The sequence below is a fragment of the Eptesicus fuscus genome, chromosome 3, assembly GCF_027574615.1.
Source record: "Eptesicus fuscus isolate TK198812 chromosome 3, DD_ASM_mEF_20220401, whole genome shotgun sequence".
In the NCBI taxonomy this organism is placed as follows: Eukaryota; Metazoa; Chordata; class Mammalia; order Chiroptera; family Vespertilionidae; genus Eptesicus; species Eptesicus fuscus.
This window is the reverse complement of record NC_072475.1, coordinates 53212341-53231686: the sequence shown is the minus strand read 5'-3', so window position 1 is coordinate 53231686 and position 19346 is coordinate 53212341. Positions and strand designations below refer to the sequence as shown.

Here is a 19346-nt window from a genome sequence, read left to right as displayed (position 1 = left end):
GCCCCTGATCAGAGTGGGGGGGCCAATTGGGGGAGAAGCTGGCTGGGGGAGGGGCTGCAGGAGGTTTGCCAGATAGCCCCACCCCCAGTCAGGGTGGGGGGCAATCAGGGGAGGGGCTGGTGGGGGGGAGGGGCTGCGGGCTGATTGGGGTGGGCTGATTGGGGGTGGGGCTGGCTGGGGGAAGGGCCACAAGGGGGTTAGCCAGCCAGCCCCGCCCCTGATCGGGGTAAGGAAGGCTGATCAGGGGCGGGGCCGGCTGGGGGAGGGGCCGAGGGAGGTTGGCTAGCTGGCCCACCTCCGATCAGGCTGGGTTTGCTGGCTGCAGTTTGCTGGTTGTCTGGTCGTTACAGTGTTCTAGTCGCTGGCTTTTTATATATATAGATTTGGAGGTAAAGACAAGGGAGTTTGTTAGGAAAACAGAGGATGACTGTTTTAGGGAATGAAATTCTAGGGATTGCTGGGAAGTTGCAGTTATTTTTCATTATAAATCTTATATAATTAATAAAAATAAAGTATTCTCTAAAAGTAAAAATTAATAACAAAAAGTGAAGATGACTCATTAAATGTACTTAAAACAAATATAACCTAATGTTTTGAATTTTATGTTTTTATTAAATCAGATATTAAAGGCAACATCTGTTAATTACATTAAACTTAGAAAATAGGGATAAGCAAGAAAAAGAAAAAAGGAGAATATAAAAACATATCTATATTTTTACACTTTCTGTGAGTATCTACATATAAAATACTTCTAACAATTTTGGATCAGAAGAGTTTAACCTTTTGCACTCGGATGTTGAGTGTGACGGTTATTGAATGTATCAAAAATTTGAAATATAAAAAAATCCAAATAAATAAGTTTTATGAAAAGAAACTCCAGTTTTTTATTCTACTGCTGTGCTTTGTAAAATCTGGGGTATTTAAAAAATTAAATCCCGAGTAGAATAAAGGAATCGAGAAAAAAGCAAGCGAGTGAAAAGGGTTAATAAATAGTGCTAGAATTAGTGGAAAGAGAGAAAAATTTGATACATTTCGGATTCCTAGATCATTGGCAGGGTAGAAGGAATGAAAGGGGTAGGAATAGAACATGAGAAGACAGTGAAAAAAGTTTTTCTTTTATTATGTATCATAGAATAAAATTTTTTGAGACAATAAGTCATATCATATATAAACAAGTATAGAGTACATGCTTGTATTGATATATTTATACATACCCATACATATATAGGATACATGTATATTTTATGTAATATATCTCATTTCTCACCAGAAGAATAAAACATATTAGCAATAGGCTCCCCAATATAATCAAAAGAAATGAAAGAATAATTATAAAGAATAATACAGATTACTTGTAGTAATTATCTAAAGTTAAAACAAACCTATAAAATAAAAGGCTAATATGCAAATTGACCGAATGGTAGAACTACCAGTCACTATGACGCACCAGGGGAAGCACCGCTCAGTCAGAAGCTGGGCTCACGGCTGGCGAGCACAGTGGTGGTGGCGGGAGCCTTTCCCACTTCTGTGGCAGCACTAAGAATGTCTGACTGCTGGCTTAGGCCTGCTCCCTGGGGAGTGGGCCTAAGCCATCAGTTGGACATCCCCTGAGGGCTCCTGGACTGTGAGAGGCCTCAGGATGGCCTGAGGGACCCCCTGAAGTGCACGAATTTTGTGTATCGGGCCTCTAGAAGTATAATAAAGTACTAAGTAAAAGCTATACTAAAAAAAGGATACAAAACACAAATAAATAGGATATCTATATTTGTCACATTAGCCAAAGAAATGCAAAAGAACAAATTATGTACTAATGGTATCAATATAATATTAGATTTATGCTGCCACATTAATCTTGTTATAGAAAAATGATTTTCTCCCAAGTGTTTAAAAAATGCATGTATAAATTTCCTGAATCTGTACTCTTTTGTTGAGATTATTCACATTTGAAGCTAATATTTATATATGCTCTTTCTGCTATTATAAAAATTGCCAAGGTAATTGTTACTCAAATGGAGACTATTTCATTACAAAAGAATATAGGTAAATGTTAGTGTTGGATGATATAACATATCAAGCTACAATACTGATTCAGTAAAATAACCACCTTAAAATTTTTGTCGTCCACGTTTATTTTGTTTTTCTTTACTATTTTTATTCAAGGGATTATATAAATAACATTAATTAAATTATAACAATATTCCAACTCTTGAAAGATCAGGAAATCAACTGTAAAAAATTTTCCTTGGTTTGCAACTTATTTTTCTACTAGAGGCCCAGTGTGCATGAAATCGTGCGTGGTTAGGGTCCCTAGGCCTAGCCTGGCCTCTGTCGCATGGCCTCTGTTGCCCTGCGATGCTACATGAAGCTTCCCGCCCCGGGACGCTCCACAATGCTTGCGGAGCTCACCGCTGGACGCTCTGCAAAACTCACCCCGCCCTGCCACTGCTCCGCCAGGCTCCTGGACCCTGCAACTGCTCTGCAAAACTCCCCCGCCCCGAGACTGCTTCGCGAAACTTGCTGCAGCCTGGGTGACTGCTCTGCTAAGCTCACAGCGACCCTGCAAAGCAGCCCACCAGTCTCCAGTCCTGCCCCGCTGCCAGCCCCGTCATGGTGAATGGCTCGGGGGCTTGGGGGAGATGGGGGACCGAGAGGTGCTCCATGCACTTCATGGTGACCGGTCGCCTGCTCAGTTGTGATGCCACCTAGCTCTTCATATGTATTAGGATAGCAAAACTAAGTCAGTAATAGTGAAAATCCTGAAAGAATTTACATGCATAAATAAGATTTGCCATAATTAGAATTAAAAAAAAAATTTACCTGACATAGAGGGATCGCTTCTGGCTTGTTCGAAGAGAACCTGATCCTGAACTAATGCTACTATTCATCATTTGCTCCCGTAAGTCATGTATTTTGGCTTCAAAACGACTGTATTCTGATGAAAGAACAAGAGAAATAAACTTAAGTTTTATATTCTAAAAACTTAAGTCACTTAAAGTATTAAATATATAACCTGACCTATAATTGGGTAAAAGTGGTTAGAACCTTAAGAGAGTAACAATTTGCCCATTATGCATATTTCAAAAATTAATAATCTTTTAAATGTACCATAAATTAGTATTGGCTGAATTTGAATTTTCACATGTTATTTTAAAGTTCATATCACATTTAATCAATTAAAAGACAATTTTCATACATCAAATACCAGTATGAATCTTACATTACTAATTTAACTGTAAATTAAAAAAACTAAAAATAAGAACTTATTGTAATTTTTATACTAAAAAAAAAAAGAAACCTATAATTTATACTAGATGCTCTGTTTACTGACTTTTTCTCTGTGAGGAAATCAGTTATCCTTATATTCTTAAATATAGAACTTGTGTAGGGTCAATAATATGGGAAAAATAGGCCTTAAAAACTGATAAATGAAGTTAAATTTACCTTAACTCATTTTATAATTTATAAATCTTCAAAATGCCAAAATAAGACACAAAGACAATCTGAAGTAGAAAACATTTTTATTTAATGTATTTTTAATATGACAGAAACCTTTTAATTTTTTTACTTGCAGAATTTTTGCCATCTGGAAAAAAATGAGAAACAGTTTTATTTTTAACTTAAAGGGTCCTATCTCTTTTATAGATTTCTTTCCATGTTACTGCAGTTTTTTTGTTTTTTTTTTTCCTTCTTTTTCTTCTCTGCTCACATTTTGGTATAGTTAGCTAGAAAAGGCCATATGTTGATACTGGCTGTCATCTGGAATCTCGTCTGGTGCTACTGGTTAGAACATCTCCATATAGCTTCTTCATATGACTGCTTGGTTTTCTCAGAGGAAATAGAATCAAGATAACAAAAAAAGCATTTTTGTGGAGGTTCTGATGAAAAGGCACAGTAGGTGGGCACTGTACTCACCTCCTCACATGACCACTTCAAAATTACAACTAAATTATAGAACAAGCAACCTGGATAACCATCTGAAGACTAGTTGAACAGAAGTCCTATAATCTATACTAATAAAACGGTAATATGCTAATTAGACTGGGTTGACTGGCCATCTTCTGGACATCTGACTTCCTTCCAGACAAAGTCATGGTGGTAGGGGCCAAGGAAGAGGCAGTTAGGGGTGATCAAGCTGGCAAGGGAGGGCAGTTGGGGGCAAGATGAGGCTGGCAGGGGGTTAGGGGCAATCAGGCCGGCAGGGGAGGGCAGTTGGGGGTGAGATAAGTCCTGCAGGGGAGGGAGGGTGGGGGCGAGATCAGTCCTTCAGGGGAAGGAAGTTGGGGGCAAGATCAGGCCGGCAGGGGAGGGCAGTTAGGGGCAATCAGGCAGGCAGAGGCAGTTAAGGGCAATCAGGCAGGTGAGCAGTTAGGAGCCAGCTGTTCCAGATTGTGAGAGGGATGTCCGACTGCCGGTTTAGGCCCGATCCCACCGGCAGTCGGACATCCCCCAAGGGGTCCCCGATTGGAGAGAGTGCAGGCTGGCTGAGGGAACCCTCCTCCCATGCACGAATTTCGTGCACTGGGCCACTAGTTAAGAATATAACGAAGCAGCCATGTAGAGACTGGTAGGAGGGGTGGAGAAATGAAATGGGCTGGCTCTCACACCCATGTGTGGTGCTTGAGAATCTGGGGGGTTAATTAGCTACAGAGGTTCCCCCTGAGGAGTGAGGGGACTGGGCCCCATGCTTGGTCCCCTAGTCCAGAACACTAGCGTCAGGAAGAGGAACCCACATAACATCTGTCTGTGATAATCAGTGGGAATTCTATCTGTTGGGATGAGACAGAATGATGCTGGGAACCCAGACATCTTCTTAAAGGGCCAGTGCATAAACTCTTGCTCGCATGGGCTCAGCTCCAAAGAAGACACAGTGGATGAGGAAGTCCACCAGAGACAACAGGGAGAAACTGAGTTGTGTGGCTTCTGGGTGAGAGCTGGAGGGACTCCGGCCATTGTCCCTGTGTTGAGTCCTCCCACCACACAGCCAAATCTAAATCTACACTGGCTTAGTGGACTCCATTAGCTCCACCCTGATGACTCCCTGCCCAACCCAACTTGTACATATCGAGGCTCTCTCGGCACCAATCAGCCTAGAATTGCGTTGCAGTCTTTCTTAAAAAACTTTGGAGAAATTCTGGTCAAGCTCAGGGAGGTGCCAGAGATGTACAGGGAGAATCTGAGTTGTGTGGCTTTAGGACAAGACTGGAAGAATGGCTGCCATTGTCTGTGCTGAGCTCCATTCCGCATGGCCTAAGGGCATCATATTTCCTGTGGTAAGCCCTCCCCCTACATGGCCAAATCTGAATCTGTATTAGCCTGGTGAACTGTACTGACTCTACCCTGAGGACTCCCTGAGACCCTATCCTAGCCAACTCAAGAAGTGGTTGGAGGCTCTTTCAACATCAACAAGCCTGGGTCTGCTTTGCAGTCTCTCTTAAAAACTCTCAAGGAATTCTGTGCAGTTCAGGGGGTGGTGGGGAGCCAGACACACAGAAAGAAAAACTGTGTTGCATGGCTTCAGGGTGAGGGCTGGAGGGACAGTTGTGTTGAGCCCTCCTTCCACACGGCCAAATCTGAATCTGAATTGACCTGGTGAATTCCACTAGTTCCAGCTTGATGACTACTGGAGACCTCACCCTATTGCAAAGGTCTGCAGGCCCCAGGTGGGTGGTAGCTGGCCTTGGTGTACCCTGAGACTTTTGCTGAGTGGCCTCAGGCTCAGATCTGGAGCTAACCCTGGTGACTCCCTGAGATCCTGCATCAACCCAACTTGCATACCATCGCAGGCTCTTTCATCAGCTGAGCCTTACCGGAGGTCGGTCTTGGGGTGCCTTGGGCCTTTTGCAGACCTACCGCAGGCCCAGTACTGGTGGTAGCCAGTGTTGGTTCTCAGTGTGGCCCCTCGCACGAGCATCCATGCTCAGCACAGGCATTAACCAATGGCAGATCATTTTGCAGCTCCTAATAAGTAGCGTTGGGCCAGTCATAGGTAGCATTTGACATTGACCCTCAATAAAGTCCCTCCCAAGAGGCCCCAGAACCAACATACTTGTTGGCTGGCATCAGACCACAACAGAGCACCACTGGGTTAGCTCCAAAAGTAGCACACCTAAAATAAGATCTTGGCAGGCAACAGACCCCAATGGGGCAAATCCGACTCCATGGAGTCAGCCCCTGTACAGTAGCTTGTACGCTACAGCCAGTTAGCCTGAGGTTCAATTCTACCCGCTGACATGCCAATAACAATCAAGGTCCAACTACAACAGAGAGCATACCCAATCTACACAAACACTACTAAAGCACCTGCTAAGTGGACCAGGAAGACTGTGCCACTGGGCTCCACAGGACATCTACAACATAATGCCACCCTGCCAAGACTGGGAGATGTAGCATACTAGTATACACCTAATACATAGAAACAAACACAAAAGGTAGTCAAAATGAGGAGACAAAGAAATATGTCCAGAATACAAGAACAGGAGAAATATCCAGCAAAAGAACTTAATGAAATGGAGGAAAGCAATCTACTAGATATAGTGTTTAAAACACTGGTCATAAGGATGTTTAAGGACCTTAGAGGAAGAATAAATGAACTCAGTGAGAACTTTAACAAAGTGATAGTAAGCATAAAAAAAGAATATAGAAACCATAAAAGAAGAACCAGTCAGAAATGAAGAATACACTAGGAATCAACAGCAGATTAGATGAAGCAGAGGGTCAAATCAGCAATTTGGAAGATAAGGTTAATAGAAAATACCCAATCAGAATAGCAAAAAGAATAAAGAAAAATGAGGGTAGTTTAAGGGACCTTTGGGGCAACATTAAACATAACAACATTCACATCAGGGGGGTACCAGAAGAAGAGCACAAAAGATTAAGAACCTATTTAAAGAAATAATATCTGGAACCTTTCCTAACCTGGCAAAGAAAAAAAAACATACAAATCCAAGAAGGGCAGAGTCCCAGACAAGAAGAACCCATAGAAGCCCACACTAAGATACATTGTAAATTAAAATACCAAAGGTTAAAGAGAAAATATTACAAACAGCAAGAAAAAAACAGTTAGTTACCTGCAAGGGAGCTCCCTTAGACTGTCTGATGATTTCTCAACAGAAACTTTTCAGGCCAGAAAGGAATGGCACAAAACAGTTAAAGTGATACAAATGAAAAGCAAGGACCTAAACCAAGACTACTCTACCCAGAAAGGCTATCACTTAAATAACTTTTTTTTTAAATATATATTTTATTGATTTTTTTACAGAGAGGAAGAGAGAGGGATAGAGAGTTAGAAACATCGATGAGAGAGAAACATCGATCAGCTGCCTCTTGCACACCCCCTGCTGGGGATGTGCCTGCAACCAAGGTACATGCCCTTGACCGGAATTGAACCTGGGACCCTTGAGTCCACAGGCCGACGCTCTATCCACTGAGCCAAACCGGTTTCGGCAAGGCTATCACTTAAAATTGAAGGAGAGACAAAGACCTTCCCAGAGAAGAAAAAGCTACTCAACCAGTATTATAAGAAATGTTAAAGGGACAAGAAGCAGAAAGAAGAAAGGAGGAGAAGGAGAAGAAGAAGCAAGAAGGAAGAGAAAGAAGGAGAAGTAGAAGAGAGAAAAGGAGAGAAGAAATAAGAGGAAAGAAGAAAGAAGAAGAGGAGGAGGAGCAGGAGGAGGAAGAAGGAAAAGAGGAAGAGGAAGAAAAAAAGATTATAAATATAAATAATACAAGGATGATAACTGCATACTATCAATAGTTACTTTAAGAGACCCACTTCAGATTGAAAGATTCATAAACTGAAAGTAAAGAAATGGAGAAAGATATTCCATGCAAAACAACAAAAAAGTTGGGGTAGCAACGTTTATATCAGACAAAATAGACTTTAAAACAAAGTCCATAATAAGAGACAAAGAAAGACATTGCATAAAAATAAAGGATCAACCCAACAAGTGGATATAACCCTTGTAAACATTTATGTTCCCAACACAGGAGCACCTAAATATATAAAGCAAACATTGACAGACATAAAGAAAGAGATCGACAATAATACAGTTACAATCGGGGACTTGAACACCCCATTGTCATCTATGGATGGATCTTCCAGACAGAAACTCAACAAGGACAAAGCAGCCTTAAATAACATATTAGACCAAATGAATTTAATTTATATATATTTTTTAGAGTATTTTACCCAAAAGCAGCGAAATATATATTCTTTTCAAATGCACAACATTTTCTAGGATAGATGACATGTAAAGCCACAAAACATGTCTCAATAAACTTAAGAAGACTGAAATTATACCAAGCATCTTCTCTGACCACAATAGTATGAAAATAGAAATCAACTACAAAAAAACCCCTGAAAACCACACAAAGGCATGGATGCTAAGTAACATGTTACAGAACAATGAAAAGGCTAAGAGTTTTTAGATCAAGGAAGGAATCAAAAGATAACTTGAAACAAATGAAAATGAAAACACAACAACCGAAAACCTATAGGACACAGAGAAAGCAGTCCTAAAGGGAAATTCATAGCAGTACAGGCCTACCTCAAGAAACAAGAACAATCTCAAACAAAAATCTAACCTTACACTTAAAAGAATTTGAAAAAGAACAATGAACAAAGATAAAAGTGAGTAGAAGGAAGAAAATAATAAAGATCAGAGCAGAAATAGATAAAATAGAGTATAAAAAACAATACTAAAGATCAATGAAAACAAGAGCTGGTTCTTGGAAAAGATAAATAAAATTGATAAACCTTTAACCAGACTCAATCAAGAAAAAGAGAGAGGACCCAAATAAATAAAATCAGAAATAAAAGAGAAGTGACAATTGATATCACAAAAACAAAAAGGATTATAAGAAAATATTATAAATAATTATATGCCAATAAATTGAACAATCTGGAAAAATTGGATAGTCTTAAAAACCTACAACCTTCCAAAACTAAATCAAGAAGAGACAGAAAATCTGAATGGACAGGTTACTACCAATGAAACTAAATCAGTAATATAAAATCTCCCAACAAACAATAATTTTGGACGAGGTGGCTTCACAGGTTAATTTTACCAAACATTCAAAGAAGAATTAACACCTATTCCTCGCAAGTAATTCCAAAAAATTTAAGAAGAAGGAAGACTCCCAAGCTCATTTTATGAGGCCAGCATTATCCTAATTACAAAACCAGATAAAGACATTACAAAAAAGCAAATTACAGGCCAATATCTCTGATGAACATACGTGCAAAAATCCTCAAAGTATTAGTAAACTGAATTCAGCACTAGATAAAAAAAGACCATACACCGTGATTAAGTGGGATTTATTCCTTCCTTACAAAGTTGGTTCAATATTCACGAATCAATTACTGTGATACACCACATAGACAAAATGAAGGATTAGAATCATGAACATATTAACAGATGCAGAAAAACATTAGACACTTGACAAAACCCAGCATCCATCTATCTTACCTTATAATAGACAAATATGCAAATTGACCGCACCTTCGCTACGCCCAAGCCACGCCCACCAACCAAGCCACGCCCATCAACCACGCCCACCAGGAAACCATTGCAGGGACGATGGGGTGTGGCGGAGCCCAAGGCCGGGAAAGCCGCCCGAGGCTTTCCCGGCCTTGGGTGCCAGCGGGGAGCCTGCGCCGATCACAGGAGACCACTGGGGGTCGGCTCCTGTGATTGGTAGCAGGGACGCTGGGTGCAGCCAAGCCCAAGGCCACCGCCCAGGGCCAAGCCCGGACCCTGAAAGAAGGCAGAAGGCGGTGGCCACAGCCAAGGCCTGGGTCCCCGGTGCCGGCAGAAAACTGGTGCAGGCAGCCACGTGAATGAAGGTCTATTGCACGAATCTTCGTGCAAACGGGCTACTAGTATATATATAAAAGCCAAGTGACTGGAACGCCGGGATGACCAGAACAACCGGTTGCTTTGACGTGCACTGCGGCCCCAACTGGTCCCCTCCACCCCGGCTGGCCTGGCCCCAATTGGCCCCAATAGGGGCGGGGCCCGCCTGACCCCACCCGTACGCGAATTTGTGCACCAGAAAAACTCTCAGCAAAGTGGGAATAGAGGGAACGTACCTCAACATAATAAAGGCCATATATATTACAAATCCACAGCTAACAACATACTCAACGGGGAGAAGCTAAAGTGTTTTCCTTAAGATCAGGAGCAAGACGGGTTTGTCCACTTTCACTACTTTTATTCAACATAGTATTTGAAGTCCTATCCACAAAACATCAGACAAGAAAAATAAAAGGCATCCAAATTGGAAAGGAAGAAGTAAAACTGTCATTATTTGCAGATGACATGAAATGATGTATAGAGAATCTAAAGATTCCACCAAAAAACTATCAGAACCAATAAACAAATTCAGCAAAGTAGCAGGATACAAATACAGTATTTGGAAATTGGTTGCATTTTTATACACCCATAATAAACTATCAGAAAGGGAAATCAAGAAAACAATTCCATTTACAATTGCATAAAAATAACACACTGAGAAATAAATTTAACCAAGGATGTAAAAGACCTATACTTGGAAATTATAAAACACGGAAGAAAGAAACTGAAGAAGATACTATCTAAAAATAGATAGTATGTATCTTACTATACTATCTATTTTTTAACACAGTATATGCTTCCATTGATTAAGCTCCTAGGGCAATGGAAACTAAAGAGAAAATAAACAAATGGGACTACATCAAAATAAAAAGCTTCTGCACAGCAAAAGAAACCATCAACAAAACAAAAAGAAAGCCCACTGCATGGGAGAACATATTTGCCAATGTTATCTCCGATGAGTTTAATCTCCAACATTTACAGGGAACTCATACAACTTAACAAAAGGAAGATAAACAACCCAAAAAAATGGGTAACGGACCTAAATAGATACTTTTCAAAAGGACATAAGGAAGGCCAAGAGACATATGAAAACATGCTCAAAGTCACTAATCATATGAGAAATGCAAATCAAAACGACAATGAGGTACTATCTCACACCTGACAGAATGGCTATCATCAACAAATGAACAAATGACAAGTGCTGGCGAGGATGCAGAGAAAATGAAACCCTCGTGCACTGCTGGTGGGAATGCAGACTGGTGCAGCCACTGTGGAAAACAGTATGGAGTTTCCTCATAAAAAGAAAAAAAATGGAACTCCCATTTGACCCAGTGATCCCACTTCTAGGAATATATCCCAAGAAAACAGAAACAGCAATCAGAAAGGATATGTGCACCCCCATGTTCATAGCAGCACAATTTACAATAGCTAAGATTTGGAAACAGCCTGGGGCGGGGGAGGGGGGTACATCTTGAGGTCCCCCGTCAAACCCCATCAGGCAGGGGGCGTGGCCTGAGGTCCCCTGGCCTGGCACCGTGGTGGGGGGAGCAGCCTGAGACCCCCCTGGCCCAGCACTGAGGCGTGGGGCACACCTTGAGGTCCCCTGTCAAACCCTACCGGGCAGAGGGCACAGCCTGAGGTCTCCCGGCCTGGCGCTGGGGGCACAGCCTGAGGTTCCCCAGCCTGGCACCAAGTTGGGGGGCATGGCCTGAGGTCCCCTGTCAAGCCCCATGGGGGCGGGGTGGGGGGAGCAGCTTCAGGGCCCTGCTGATTGCTCCTTAAGGCTCGTTACGGGAAATTGGCTTCTGCTGTGGGCGCAGCCATCTTGTGTTACGGACTGCCCCCCCCCCCCGCCTCCACTGTGGGTGTCGACATCTTTGTGGTGGAGTGACGGTCAATTTGCATATTCCCCTCTTTATTATATAGGACAAGTTATTTTACAAACAGGTCAGATCCTATCAGATTTTCTCATAAAACTAGTCTTACAACAAGAGCAAATAACTGGTCTGGGAGTTTGTATAGTTTAAAAAGACAGTTGAGCCCTGATGTTTCCTCGAGTGAGGATTAACAACAAAAAACAGTTAAGAGTAAGCATGATTAGTCCTGATCAGTGAGACTCAGTGGTTAAAGTGTTGGCCCCTACACCGAAGGAACTCGGATTCAATTCCCAGTCAAGGGTACATCCCTGGCTCGGTTGGGGTGTGCAGTAGGCAACCAATGGATGTGTCTCTCTCACAGCAATCTTTCTTGTGTAGCCATGGCCGGCGTGGCCTCGGTTCAAAGGCTTGGAGAAAGAGCTGACATGCAAATTGATACACAAGACAAGAAATATAAATTTGGAAATTATGGGGAAGCCAGGGAAAGCTTAGCTGTAGTAGCCAAGTTCCATTGAATCTCCGTTCCCATCTGCTTTAATTTACTAGAATACACAATTGCCTTTTAGGAATGCAAACAGACATATCAATGGTAATGTTTAGTAAACAGTAAGATTATTAGGTTGGGGGAGTTTGCTTTAGGCCAATGAGTCAGCAGTAGGTAATAAAATGCAAATATTCACCCTGTGAATATTCAAAGAGCCCAATTCAGCCTTCTGACCGGACTTCTCATTGCTGCCCCCTCCCCCACTCCCTTAAGAATCAATGTAAAAAATATCCTCGGGTGAGGATTAAGAAAAAAAGAGTAAGCATGATTATTGTTAAGTTACTCTTCAAAAGTCAATATTAATATGTAACATTCTTTTATTGTCCTTTGAAATATAATAGGAAATATAAAGTATAAACATTAGCAGGCTGATTAGTATAACAACTGTCAACTTGGGAAATCTTTTAATCTGTACAGACACAGCTAAAATACAGATAGATCAATGATTCTCTCTCATTATTGATGTTTCTCTCTCTCTCTCTCCCTGTCTGAAATCAATAAAAATATATTAAAAAATAAAAATTAGAACATTAGGTTTTTACTTAATCTATATCATATCTGTATGAATTTCCTTGCATAAGAGTTCTGGTTCTCAAGATACTGGGGAATAACAGAATTAGAGTACTGCATGATGACTTGTTTTATCCAACATTACATTCGCAAGTCTTAAAATACCACCACCAACACTACAACTAAGATAGTATCATTGACAAGAGTTAACTATTTTCCCTAGTTCTTTTTATCCTTAGAGTATGACATTCTAGGGATATACAGGGGTGGGCAAAAGGAAGTTTACAGTTGTTCATATGGAAAATATAATAATTGATAAGTAATAATACAAGAATAAACTCTATTTTGAGTACCCACAACTGTAAACCTACTTTTGCCAACCCCTGTATAAATTTATGAAGGCTTGTCTTTTGTGTATGTGTATACAAATAGACTTCACAGTGAGACTGTTCTAGTTACTATTGCTTTATAAAGATTAGTGGATTAAACAGTAACCATTTTATGGATTCTGTTGGTTAAGAATTTAGGCATCATTTTGGCTGGATGTTTGTTGTGGCATAGACTGAGGTCACTTAATGGGATTTAGCTGGTGGAGGAGCTGTTTAGTAGAAGGGTCTAAAATAGCTTCACCCTACCTTGTCTTGTGTATTGGTGGTCCTGGATGGAAGTCTGGGGTCAGAGCACCAACATGTGACCTCTGAAGCGTGGGGTTTTGAGGACAGTCAGACTTCTTATATGGTGTCTGGCTTCTCCCAGAACAAGACCCCAGGAGTTTCATGACCACTTATAATCTAACCTTGAAAGTCACATATGATTATTTCTACCACATCCTCTTGTTTACAAATGAATAATAAGACCAGTCCAAATTCAAGGAGAGACTTTGCCTCTTGATGGGGGGAATGACAAGGTTACACAGCACAAGAACACATTTGGAAAATATCTTTCATAAGCTATCTATACTAATAAAAGGGTAATATGCTAATTAAACCGGGAGACCTTCCAGACGTCTTTCTGGACAAAGCCATGGTGGCGGGGCTGAGGTAGAGGTGGTTAGGGGTGATCAGGCCAGGAGGGGAGGGCAGTTGGGGACGAGCAGGCTGGCTGGGGGTTGGCAGTTGGGGGCGAGCAGGCCGACAGTGGGGGACAGTTGGGGGTGAGCAGGCCAGCAGGGGGGGCAGTTGGGGGTGAGCAGGCCAACAGTGGGGGCCAGTTGGGGGCAATCAGGTTGGCGAGGGGGGCAGTTGGAGGTGAGGCCAGCAGCGGAGGGCAGTTGGGGGCGAGTAGGTGGGCAGGGGGGCAGTTGGAGGCAAGCAGGCTGGCAGGGGGGTCAATTGGGGGCAAGCAGGCCGGCAGGGGGGTCAGTTGGGGGCGAGCAGGCCAGCAGGGGAGGGCAGTTGGTGGGGACCAGGCCTGCAGGGGAGGGCAGTTGGGGGCGAGATCAGGCCGGCAGGGGAGGGCAGTTGGGGGGTGAGATCAGGTTGGCAGGCAGGTGAGTAGTTAGGAGCCAGCGGTCCCAGATTGTGAGAGGGATGTCCGACTGCCGGTTTAGGCCCGATCCCTGTGGGCTGATTGGTATAAACCGGAGGTCGGACATCTCCCAAGGGGTCTTCGATTGGAGAGGGTGCAGGCTGGGCTAATTGGCACAAAAATCACGTGCACGCATTTCGTGCACCGGGCCACTAGTCTATTATATAAAAAGCCTGTGGTCATCACGCCATCACGTCGTAACAACTGATCAGCAGGAGGCTGCATGCACGGGGATGCGTGCGCGGCACGGTGCACGCGGGTGGGTGGGGACTTGATTCTGGAGGACTTGACCAGAAGGTGTGGGCGGGTTTATAGGGTCCTGCCTCCTGTGGCGGGACTCTTTCTGGGTCCCGCCAAGCTGCAGGACTCTGGGTCCTGGGTCTCGGGCGATTTCGAGCATTGGGCCCCTAGTATCTTATAAAATCCTCTTTATTTTTGTTTCATTTTATTTTTCTATTGTATCCTTTATATCCCTTATTGATTTTTCTGCAGTGTCTTTGTGTTCCAATGTAAAAAAACTTGTTTGCTTTCTTCTTTCCTGGGTTCTGCTAGCTCAAAATTAATCTCTTAAGCCATCTTTTCCTACATCTAATTTTACATGTCTACTTTGTCAACTTTCAAATAAGTGAACACATAAGTTGTTAAAAACATTAAGATCAAGGGGGTGGGGTCGATGGGAAAAAACAACAAAGGGTATATCTGTAATACTTTCAATAATAAAGAAAAATTTAAACACACACACACACACACAAATTATTAAGATAAAAATTGCATCTAATTTATGCCAACTTTTTTTTGTGTATACATGACTCTGTGTGACTAACCTTTACCTGTTTCTAAGCTTCGCTGTCTGTTTCCACATTTTTAAATGAATATTTATGTATGAATGCCAGGCCAATTACTTATTTTTAATTTGATTACTTATTTTTTAAATTTATTTTTATTGTTGAAAGTACTACAGAGGTTCCCCCCACCCCCGTCTTTCCCCCACTGACCCCTCTCCACCCAGCAACAGCCCCCACCGCCAGGCCTTCACAATACTGTCAGTGTCCATGGGTTATGCATACATGCATATAAGTTCTTTGGGTAATCTCTCCCCACCCACTCCTGCCTTCCCCTCTGAGATTCATCAGTCTGTTCCATGCTTCTATGTCTCTGGATCTATTTTGTTCATCAGTTTATTTTGTTCATTAGATTCCACATATGAGTGAGGATCATGTGATACTTGTCTTTCTCTGACTGGCTTATTTTCTTTTACATTACTTATTACTTAATGAGCTGGACAAGCTATTTGGCTGGACTAGAAAGTTTTGGGGTGCAGGAGGATGGGAACACAAGTTCTGTACAGCTATTAAAACCAAGACTATCACATTATCTGATGCTATGAAAGCAGATTGCTTTACCCAAATATAGCTCCTCTACTTTTTTAAAATAAACCACATCAAGGATGACTTAAGCCTGCTCACTCCAGTTACCATGAGGCATGTCATAAACAGGGAAAATATTTTTATAAAATATTTTAACAAGCTTCTCACCTTTAGGAAGTCCAATTTTCTGTCACATTCTAAATTCTGCCATCACTGAGCATTCTCAACACTCCATGTTTTTTCACTCTCCCCCTCTTTCCCTGGGGCCTCTACCAGATAGATCTCCAGGTGCTTAAGCAACTGTACCTATTTTTTGTTTCCCAGATAGTCTGTGTTCTTAGTTTTTTTTTTTTTTTTTATATTCTATTGATTTTTTACAGAGAGGAAAGGAGAGGGACAGAGAGCTAGAAACATCGATGAGAGAGAAACATCGACCAGCTGCCTCTTGCACACCCCCTACCGGGGATGTGCCCGCAACCAATGTACATGCCCTTGACCGTAATCGAACCTGGGACCCTTCAGTCCGCAGGCTAGCGCTCTATCCACTGAGCCAAACCGGTTTCGGCTGTGTTTTTAGTTTTTGCTTAATGTTAGGTGGAGTTGTATAGGTAGAAGTGTGTGTATATGTTTTATTTTCTTTATTGCTTTTGTGTGCTTTCTGGGAGTTCAGGGAAAAGACACTGACTTACCCTTAACCATTCCTAAATAGTCTATGTTCCTTATCTATACTAGTAATAATAAAAGCGTAATAGGCAAATAGACCCAACGGCCGAACAGTGGAATGATTGTCCGGACGACCTTCAGGACAAAGCCGTGGCTGGTTGCGAGGGCCGAGGCAGCCGCTGGGGCTGCAGGGGCTGTGAAGGGCTACTCTTGCGCAAATTTTGTGCATCAGGCCTCTAGTAAACATATAAATGAGAGAGGCTTTCTATAATACTAAGCAATCATGATTACAACTTGGCTTCCATAAAGTATACCTACAGGGCGAGATGTATTGGCCAGAGATAAAAGCATATGTGGCCCCACTTGCAGCTTTGTTTCTCACAAAAATTAATAAATTGGCACTGACTTCATATATTAATCCCTATTCATTCAGTTAATGTGAATTTACTTGGAATTTACCACTTATGTAAATGAATTTATCCATGTTCAGTTACTGACCTTAACTGCTAAGGTTTACAAGACTGTCTATATTATGAAATAGTAAGCAATGCCCAATATGCCATTTTGATCAGCTAAAAAATAGATTAGGTGTTGTTACAAAAATATATTCCACTGCAAGAAAAGAATCATAAATGTAATTTATGATTGCTAAGTTATAGAATGTTTCACTTGGCTGCTTTAGTCACATCATTCTTTCCTTCTTCACTTTGCTATTTATGGACATTAACCAGGATGATATGTATTCTTTTGGGTGTTTAAGCTATTTAAATCCCATTGAGGTTTTATTAAAATTATATGTTTAATATGGCATGACCTCAAATTTTCCATTACCACCTTTTTCTCCTAGGAACTTAGTTAGGTCATATCCATGAGAGTTCACTACCTAGAAACACATTACATCCCAAACTTGTATTATTTTTATTTTAAATAGCAAAAGAGGCTATTAGAAAAATATTTTAAACATTGGTATCAATAAATATAATCTTATTCAAAAGTTAGAAATAACTGGGGTGGCCTAATTTTCTTTGGCAATATCACTATCTTTGATTATGGTTTTTATTATCCTTTTGGATCACTGAGTTATTCAGTAAAAGGTATGTGTCTGGTTAGAGGACAGATATTAAAAAGTAAACACATGAAAATTAATCCAAATAATGGTAGAATACTCAAAAGAGTTGGCAAATAGAAATTTCTACATATTAAAAACACTTTGACCTGGATAGTGAATTATATATTCAGACTACATATACCAGATTAATAAATCAGACCAAAAAAAAAAAAAGTTAAGCTTGGAAAGTAAAACATTATTAAGAAGAAGAATTCTAAAAACTGAAATAATAATCATAGACAGCAAGAATTTTATTACCTTCAGGTCGATATTGTGCAACAATTGTGACAGCTTGGCCAGCATTTTTCAAAGCAGCTGCTGCCTGCTCATGGCTGGCAGTTCTGAGGTCAACACTGTTTACCTGTTAAACCAAATTTTAAATTTGAAAGAAAATGATCACATTCTTTACAAATCACAATAATCTATTCTTTAGATAGGAATAGATAAATTTATATGCAATTATTTTATAACTAAAATATATTCTTGTTCTGACTTACTAAAATTTATCATACAGTGAAACAAAATATTATTTTTAATCAAAGGAATTTTACTCACTAAAAATACTTTGCTTAAGTTCAAATGAGCAAAACCAAAACACTTCCCCCAAGTTTTTTAGAAGGTTGTCTATCAATCACTTGAGAAATGTACCTTAATTTGACAACCTGAAAAATCAATATGTATCATCATTTTGTACATTTCATCTCACTAGTAATCCAAGCAATGGGGGAGGGGGATATTAATTTTGTAGCATCCTTTCAACTCCTGCCATATTTTCATTCTTATTTCTCATCTCAGTTCCAATTCTCTTCCTTCCTTTCCCAAATTAAAGCTTCATTTTTTTTTGAGTTAATAGAAAAACAATTATTTAAAAGAATTAAAGTAACTCAGATTTCAAGGACTAACTACATTTAAATAGAGTAAATGTTAATAAATGAGGAAGGAGACATTTTTGAATAAAGGGCCCTTCTGGGTGAAATAATTACTGAGGTGATCAATTCCATTCCAGAATAAGAAGCAACTTATTTCTGAAAGGATGGCAATACCTAATATATACTTCAAGGTATCTTAAGAGATTGTACTTTTTCCATTGTAATAAAAATTTAACAGGATATTCATGGAGCATTGCATTCGAATGTAACAAACTTTAAATATTTAGGTAGTTTCACCCCGATAAGAACCAGTAACTAATAGAATGTCAGGACCGTCACTGAACATTGTTAGAAAGAAAGAAAAACCATCATACAATTTTTACATGAGAACCTGTTTGGTCAACACCTAATCTAAAACCTATTAATGATCACATACCAATTTTGGAAATTATAGGGATCATAAAATTTACACAAAAGAACATTTTAATCATGTAAGGTCTTAGTGTTTTATATTATATTTAAAGGATATCATAAAGCAACTAAATACACATATTTCTCAAGTGAAAACCAAGGTCCAAACACCTTAATCAAAACAAATGTAATATAATGTGGTTTTATTAGAGAATATCTCTAGCTGAGGGCTATACAAAACTCAATACAATATATAAATAGTTCTAGTTTGAGCATAAAGAAAATCTTTCTAATTTCCAGGAGAACAAATTAGGGAAGGAATATAAAGAAAGGTAAAATTTCACTGATTATTGTGACAAAAGTCATAATTTTGAAGTATTCCTGAGCATCAAATCCTTTTGCTATAGAAAAGAGTTGAAGACAATCTATATAGATTTAAAAGAGAATAGTTTGTTAATAAGAAAACAGATCAAAGACTTCCTTAAATATCACTGAATATTTTAATGGAAGATTTATCAAATATACTTTAGAAAAATGCTTGTACTGAGACATTTGTGTAAATAGTCTCAGGGTCCCTTTTCTATACTAACACTTAAAAAAAGTGATATAATTTACA

The 19346-nt window shown here is 40.4% G+C and overlaps 1 protein-coding gene across 9 annotated transcripts in view; it reads right to left on the bottom strand.

Annotated features, from left to right (window-relative positions):
• The window catches only part of DLG1 (discs large MAGUK scaffold protein 1), a 248396-nt gene that overhangs the window by 47392 nt on the left and 181658 nt on the right, over window positions 1-19346 (bottom strand). For all 9 annotated transcript variants that reach the window (XM_054713852.1, XM_054713853.1, XM_054713854.1 and 6 more), the window contains 2 exons: window positions 17709-17811; window positions 2818-2932 (listed from right to left, as the gene is read on the bottom strand). In XM_054713852.1, coding sequence (XP_054569827.1) covers window positions 2818-2932; window positions 17709-17811 — 218 coding nt within the window. The remainder of the gene's footprint in view (window positions 1-2817; window positions 2933-17708; window positions 17812-19346) is intronic.